Source organism: Kryptolebias marmoratus, linkage group LG9, assembly GCF_001649575.2.
Source record: "Kryptolebias marmoratus isolate JLee-2015 linkage group LG9, ASM164957v2, whole genome shotgun sequence".
Taxonomy (NCBI): domain Eukaryota; kingdom Metazoa; phylum Chordata; class Actinopteri; order Cyprinodontiformes; family Rivulidae; genus Kryptolebias; species Kryptolebias marmoratus.
Window position 1 is genome coordinate 16,244,386 of NC_051438.1, and position 7,794 is coordinate 16,252,179.

General features: G+C 42.0%; 1 protein-coding gene across 2 annotated transcripts in view; it reads left to right on the forward strand.

The window, feature by feature from the left end:
- The window catches only part of LOC108240546 (N-deacetylase and N-sulfotransferase 1), a 48,309-nt gene extending 41,652 nt beyond the window's left edge, over positions 1 to 6,657 (forward strand). For both annotated transcript variants that reach the window (XM_017424100.3, XM_037977609.1), the window contains exons 8-15: positions 131 to 313; positions 567 to 663; positions 918 to 1,041; positions 1,675 to 1,849; positions 1,931 to 2,101; positions 3,271 to 3,380; positions 4,508 to 4,610; positions 4,697 to 6,657. In XM_017424100.3, coding sequence (XP_017279589.1) covers positions 131 to 313; positions 567 to 663; positions 918 to 1,041; positions 1,675 to 1,849; positions 1,931 to 2,101; positions 3,271 to 3,380; positions 4,508 to 4,610; positions 4,697 to 4,816 — 1,083 coding nt within the window. In that variant the 3' untranslated portion in view covers positions 4,817 to 6,657. The remainder of the gene's footprint in view (positions 1 to 130; positions 314 to 566; positions 664 to 917; positions 1,042 to 1,674; positions 1,850 to 1,930; positions 2,102 to 3,270; positions 3,381 to 4,507; positions 4,611 to 4,696) is intronic.
- Positions 6,658 to 7,794: the final 1,137 nt, after the last annotated feature.

Consider the following 7,794-nt stretch of genomic DNA (forward strand, 5'->3'; position numbering starts at 1 on the left):
ACAATTTAATCATCTAATTGTCTGTTCTAACCAAAAATACAAACTATGTTCAATTAGCAGCTTTCCCCGCTCATTCCCAAATTAATTTTTTGCTAAACCTTTTTATTTCTCTGCTTGTTTGCGCTCACAGATCAGTATTTTTATGACCCATCTGTCCAACTACGGCAACGACCGCCTCGGCCTGTACACCTTCAAAAGCCTGGTGATGTTTGTGAAGTCATGGACCAACCTGAAGATGCAGACCCTGCCGCCCATCCAGCTGGCCCAGAAGTACTTCAGCCTCTTCCCGTCTGAGAGGGAGCCCCTCTGGCAGGTCAGGTTTACAGGCTCACAGCCACAAGCTCCTCAAATGTTTTTCTGGCGCCGCTCCCCTGTCCCTTTTAGCAAACAAAACGCAGACATCATGTGACTTCAAACAGCCATTTTCTCAGTTTTTCTTTTGCAAACTGTTGAGCTCACGTGCCTTCTCTCATCCTCTGATATTTACACGTTTAGAAGAAACCTTAAGAAAATATGTTAAAACCCGACATTTATTTCTGTGTTTTTTTTGGGGGGGGGACTTGCAGGATCCTTGTGAGGACAAAAGACACAAGGACATCTGGTCCAAAGAGAAAACGTGTGATCGCTTCCCCAAGCTGCTGGTTATTGGGCCTCAGAAGACAGGTAGGACGCGGCTCTTTGACCCCCTCTGCTGGACAGAGTCAGGAACGATCAAACGTGGAGTTTATTGTTTATTTCAAAGCAGAAGTCGTGATGAAATGAAGCTGATGTGTTTTATTTATTTAATCTGAGTGAAATCATGTTGGGTTTGTCCTGATTGTTTTGTCGGACTGTATGTGTTTGAACACTGATCTGAACCTCAGTTTGTTGTTGTTTTTGTTCTTTTCCTCGCTGATCTCCTCCACCCTGCTCCTCAGGAACCACAGCTCTCTACCTGTTTCTCGGGATGCACCCTGACCTGACCAGCAACTACCCCAGCAAGGAGACGTTTGAGGAGATCCAGTTCTTCAACGGACACAACTATCACAGAGGCATCGACTGGTACGGCACCTTACATGCTTCTTTTTTAGTTTTTAATAACCCCACATGTCCTCGTATGATAACTAATGTTCATATTATTTGTTTATTTTTGGTAATATCTGCCCCCAAATGAACTAGGTTTGCATTTTGGATTATATAGTATTTGTATTTTTGCAAGTTTCTCGTGGTTTTTATTTAAAAGTCGTTTATAATTTCCTCTTCTGGCTGATGTAGTGGAAATATTTACTATTTAAAACACATTTTTATCTAGACTTATTTTGTATTTATTTTTATCCAGATCAAATCCTGAAATTTGTTACATTTCTCCAAGCGAGATCAGCAAGACGAGTTTATTTAAAGAGTCGTAGTTTTGAGGCATCTGTAGCTCCGATTCATTTAACTTTGCACCAAAGCAGAGCTTCACGTCCCTCAGCCAGTAAAAGGAGTACTGCCATGTGAAGTTTACTTGGCAGGCTGGAAATCAAGACAGAGTTAGTTGGGGTTTTTTTTGTATGCAGAGTGCCAAGTTGTTGTGAAACTGGACATTAATCCACACAGGGAACCGAAAAATTGTCCTTATCAGCAGTGATTAAGTAAAGCGGATAAGCCCTGGCTGCTTAAACATTTGTTTGTGTGTGTGTGTGTGTGTGTTAGGTATATGGACTACTTCCCTCTGCCCTCTAACACCAGTTCAGACTACTACTTTGAGAAGAGTGCCAACTACTTTGACTCTGAGGTGGCGGCTCAGAGGGCCGCGGCTCTCCTGCCCAAAGCGAAGATCATCACCATCCTCATCAACCCGGCGGACAGAGCGTACTCGTGGTACCAGGTCTGTCAGAGCCGCCGAGCCGCGCCCTTTAAACGGAAGTCATGGCGGGTTCGTTTTACGTTTGTTGTCGTTTGCCCACAGCACCAAAGGGCCCACGACGACCCCGTGGCTCTGAAATACTCCTTCCATGAAGTCATTGCCGCAAGCCGCGACGCTCCACTCAAACTACGGGTCCTTCAGAATCGCTGTCTGGTACCAGGATGGTACGCTGTCCACCTGGAGCGCTGGCTCGGCCTCTACCACTCCAGCCAGGTAGCTTGGGTTATGTTTTCATGCACGCAGTCATAAAAATCTAAGTTTCTTTCAGCAACCCGGTGCTCCTCCGGTTTGAGTGAAAAAATAAATAATCGATCCTCTGAAGGAGTCATTAGGATTCGTGGTAGGAGTCGGTGCTAAGAGAGGCTTATTCTCACCTTGTGTATTCTTTACAAAGAAGATTTTAAATCCTGCTGACCTTGGTGTGTGAGATCTGCCCTTTTCGGAGCGCTCGGAGAGAGAATTTTAACCTTTACTGCTCCAGTTTCTTCAAGTTTGTGGGCTGCACAAGTGAGCAGTAATTAGGTGTGGGTTAACCATCAAAAAGATTTTTTTCTTTTTAGCTGTAGTGTCCTGATTTAAGACGACGGTAGCCTTATTTCTCAGATTAAATCACCTCGCGTCAGCGTTTAAAAATACACCCATCATTTGTGTTTAAATTCCAGAACAGCAGACACGGTAGTATTTGTGTACTCCCTTTATTTTGCATCTTTTATTCCTTTTTTCTTTTTTTTCCTCCCACATTCATTACATTTGACGTGTTCTTTCACAGCTCAGCTAATCAGGCCCTGAAAAGTCTCGGTGTAATTTGCTCTGATATGATTATAAACGCAGACAGTCACAGAAAGATTGATGTTTTAAGCCTTATAGTGCAGAAATAATCAATAATGTAATGGAGGGAGCTATTGACTAGTTATTTTAATCTCTGGTGGGTTTTATTGATTCTCATTCACCAGCGCTCACACAACTTCCAGGGAATTTCTGTCAGCAGTTTTTACGGATTAACAATGATGGATGTAAAGTTTGTAGGTCTGTGATTTTGCTTCCTAATGAGCTGGTGCAATAAACCGACGGTCTATTAACATTTATGGACAAAACGTACTCTTTTGTGTTAATTCTAAAAGTAGCTCTGCTTCCAACATTCAGTACCTGAGGGAAAAATTAGTTGTTTTTTTTCAAAGCAAAGAATAATCTTTAATTGCCAGAATATGTCTGTATATAATTAAGATAAAAACAGGGAAAAAAGGTCATATTTTAAACAAACAAATCCAAAAACATGCCACCTCTGACGGCAGCTTGTGTCGCAGATATTACTTCAATTTTTGTTTGTTTCTTAAACACAGCTTGTCCTGTGCTAATATATCTGCTGCCGTGTTTTTACACAGGTGTTGGTTTTGGACGGACAGATGCTGAAAACCGAGCCCGCCTCAGTCATGGATAAAATTCAGAAGTTTCTTGGCCTCCCAAACATCATCAACTACCACAAGATCTTAGCGTGAGTCTAGTTTTACGTTTAACAGACAAGTTTACAAACTGGTTTATATGATGTTTTATTTTTAATATATATATATAAATGCTTCGTTTTCATCGGTCCGATGAATCCACGTGGCGTGGCGTGTAGTCAGACAGTGAAGCTGAGCTCACCTGTGACCAAAGTTTCAACTTTATAAGCTTTTCAAAATAAAATACAACAGCAGAAACAGATGCTGGGATGCTCCAAGCTGTTTTTCTTTTCTTCTTTTTGTTTTTTTTATTAGAAGAGGGAGCAGGCCGGTAGGAGTTTTGTAGGGGAAAAAAAGCACCGTTAGGAAACAGCTTGGTGCGTCACTGACAGGTGTTGATGTTTAATTAAATAAATAAATAAAAGGTTGTTATGGTTGCATTAATTTTTCAAATTGGCTCATTGTAAGCAGGCTTTGAATGTTCAAAAATCCCTCTCCATCCCCGTTTCATACAGATTTTTGTTTTCATGCCAAGATTGTTTGTTTAAATTGATTCTTCTCATCTTCTTGACCTCCTAAAACCCTCGACTGTAATCCACCTGTAAATATTAACTCACACCATCATCAGATTATTCTGTGGCTTTAATCCTTCAAACGCACACTGACACGCCGATTGTACAACAAGCAGAGTGTTGGATTCAGGATCATTTCAGAGAACACTTCTTCATCTGAAGTCGGGGATTAAATCATTGACTGTTGAAGTCTTATTTTTTTGTTTTGTTTTATAACAACCAGTTTATATTTACAGCCTGTGTGGTTCCTCTTCCATGGAGTTGGCTCTGTTTCACAGTTATGTTTCTACGGCAGCCCAGATGGACACACCAAGCACTGACTCCAGAGAGCAGCCTACATAAGACACTTAGGACACCGTAGTGTCTCCTAAACCTTCGTACGTTAGGCTGGGGGCTTTTCGTTTTATTTCTTTTTGCATCTTATCTGTCTGATGTTACTAAATGGTGCCATCCATCCCTGAATGGTGAGGAGAAACGGGTTCCTGTTTCAGCCGATCAGTGTGGAAACAGAATAACGAGAACAAGACAGAAAGGGACAACTGTGAATGCTAACTTTAGACGCAGCTTCCTAATTTGGTGTTCGTCTTGTTTTTTTCCCTCATGTGCAGGTTTGACCCCAAGAAAGGCTTCTGGTGTCAGCTGCTGGAGGGAGGGAAGACCAAGTGTTTGGGGAAGAGTAAAGGACGCAGGTACCCTGATATGGACCCTGAGGTATGACCGACAAAGATCTTCATTAATGCTTTAATCAGCTTTGAGTGCGTTTCACCGAGTTTCATCTCCCCTGGTCGTCTCTTTAGTCCCAGGAGTTCCTCAGGGAGTACTACAGGGATCACAACATCGAGCTGTCCAAGCTGCTCTACAGGATCGGTCAGCCGTTACCCAGCTGGCTCAGAGAAGAGCTGGTCCACACCAGGTAGCAGCAGCGCCGCAGGGGAAGACCACAGCTCCTCACACCGAACCACTGCTCCACCCCCTCCCCTCCTCTCCCGCAGGGCTCGCCGACCACGCGGCCCGAAAGGCCGAAGACTGAAATCTACCGAGATCCGAGGACGGGAGACCAGACTAGGAACTAGGAAACCGAACCGCGATCTTCCCAGAACGGGGCGAACCGGAGACAGGTGGCCCTGTCAGCGTGCACGGAGGGTTTCAGCTGTAAAGACTCACAGGAAGGGGACCTTCGGTGTTCGATAATCACAGCCCTCCCTCACGTTTCTCCACCGGCGAACTTTCATCGCGCCAACTCAAGCGTAGGAAATCCAGGAAAAGGAACGAGGAACTTTGCGCTGTTTTTAATGAAACGATGTGACGTAAACACGACCGATAAGAGTGCGGCGTCCTTCCAAGAGCTTCACGGCGATCAACATAATGCAGACTTTACTGAGAGGCAGCGTGAAGAGCAGAGAAACTTTTGATGCAAACTACTTGAACGGGTTTGTACGGGGGTGAAGCGGGACGTGTGGCGTCTTGACTCCGGCTGCATCTTGCAGCCTCACTCGATAGGCCTTGGTAGAATCTAGTTATTACATTTACAAGTGCCAGGACAGAATCTTCATTTAACTATCATCACGTGGATTTCTGAGGGTTCTTCTTTTAACTTTTCTGTTTTCGTTTTGTTCGTTCTGATTTAACTATTTTTTTATTTTATTTTATTTTATTTTTTTTGGTAATGCTGATAGAAATGCATATTTGTAGAATGTACCAAACCTAAACATGTTCACTGCGTTGTTTTCTCACACACACACACGGGAGAAAAAAACAAAACAAAACTAAAACAGGACGTACGATCCGGTCCTTTAAACTGTTCGTCTGTTTCATGAATCGTCTGGAGCCGGAAGGAGGAGGAGGAGGAGGAGGAAGAGATGCTTGAAAGCACAAAGGCCCTCGCAGCGAGTGCCAGTTCTGAACGTACGGACGAGCAGAAAGCACACTAACGAACGAAATGGGTCCTACTACAGTCTGTGAAGAGAATCATAAGCTAGCTACTGTCTGTTTGTTCGCCACTCTGGTCCTGCAGATTCAGATCAGTGTACAGAAAAAGAAAGTGCATTTCAGATGTTTTCAGCGTTTTCTTTTGTCGAAACTGTACATTTTTGTTTTATAAATATGTTTTTGTTTGGTTTTTATTTTTTAGTATTTTAATTGTCTAGAGAAGTTTAAAATTGGGGGACTGGAGGAAGGTTACCAGAACAACTTTATGGAAACGTGCAGACGTTCGGTTTGTCGGTCATGTTGTTACCATTGTGTCTAGATGTCAGGCATCGGTAACAAAACAACAAGAAAACAAAAGCTGCTCTCACTGCAATAGTTTTGTACATTGTTCTGATGTAATAAACGATGCACACGACGGTTCGTCATTTTTCTGACTTTGTAATGTACATAATGCGAAACCCTGAGTAGACCTAAATTATTGAATGTGTTTGGGTTTGCGCTCCATCGGCCTGTTCTCGTATCGTGACACATCAGTGCTGCACCGAGGGCAGTTCAGACTCCTCTCATCATGCAAACGTGTCGCTAAGAGTGTTTCCTCTCACCTCCTCTCACTGCCAACTGTTGTACAAAAAAAAAGGAAAAAAAAAAAACAAAAAACGTGCAGAGTTTCTCCATATAAAGTATTACGTGATAACGCATAACAGCAACGATGGTACTAATCTCCAGGACTGTATGATAAAGATTTGTAATTGTTGTCAATAATTTTTACAGTGTAACTAATATTGTCGGTGCTTTTTAATTTGCAAATAAAACACCACTGTATTTTTCAGTAGCTGCGTCTGTTTTGCCTCTTCTTGTGAAAGCGTTTGAGCAGGAAGCACGGGTTGCTCTTTAACCTGTTCACAGAATCATATTTGATTAAAGCGTAAACGCTGAGCTGTAGCTGTAGCTTTAAACAAAAGTTCAAGTCTTTTCATGTGGAGTTCAGTTGAAAGTTTACAACTATCATTTTTGGGCGGGGAGAGATGGATTTGGATTGGCGAGCTAACTCTAGCTTGAACAGAGCTAAGACCAGAGTGGCCTGCTGCCAAGTCTTAAAACGACTCCGGACTCAAAAAAATTATAGCAACTCCTTCAAATTTAATAAATCTTTACATTGTTGTCATCAGTTTAGCTTTACACGGACTTCTGTGGTTATTTGGAAGCCAAAACGACAGCCGAAGCAGCTAGCTGTTGGGAAATTAATCATGTAAAAAGTCATAAAACCAGGAGTGGAAATTAAAAATTTTGTCCACCAGCCACTCAAATTTTTTACCAGCCGCTATTTTTTGTTGTGACAAAAAGTTATTTCATATGATGATGATGATGGAGGTGGGTGGAAGCAGTTGTGGTGCCCTACAAGCTGAACAACACCTCTTTGTGGACACTTCATGGAAATAACTAGATTTTTCTTATTTTATTTTTTTATTTTAAACCATTAAAAGATGCATATCTGTACATAAAAAAATCAGATAAGTGAAATTTATTTTTTGTAGAGAGTTTTTAAATTATTTTTTTGTGCTTTTGTAAGTTTTTGTATGTAAGTTGTAATGTTTTTCAGACACTTTCTGCTTTTAATGCATAGATCTATTTGTGCTACCCGCTTATATTTAACAGGTAGGATATTCTGATGAAGGAAGTGATTTTTGTGGTTTTAGAAAGGTTTTCTTTGTGGATATAAATTGTTCCAATGCTATGCTAAGCATAACTCCAAAGCTTCCACTTCAGTATCCAATGATATTTAATATTAACACGAACCGCTATAGTTTTCGGTTTGTAAACATGACGGTAGCAGTTTTTGACGGGTAGCACCGACCGTTAGACATAGCTGCTTAGCTGTGCTACGGTAGGAAAATCTGACGAGGAAGCACAGATCGTCAGAACACTGGCCATAGGCGCGAACGCACACTGACCGACGTCATTGATT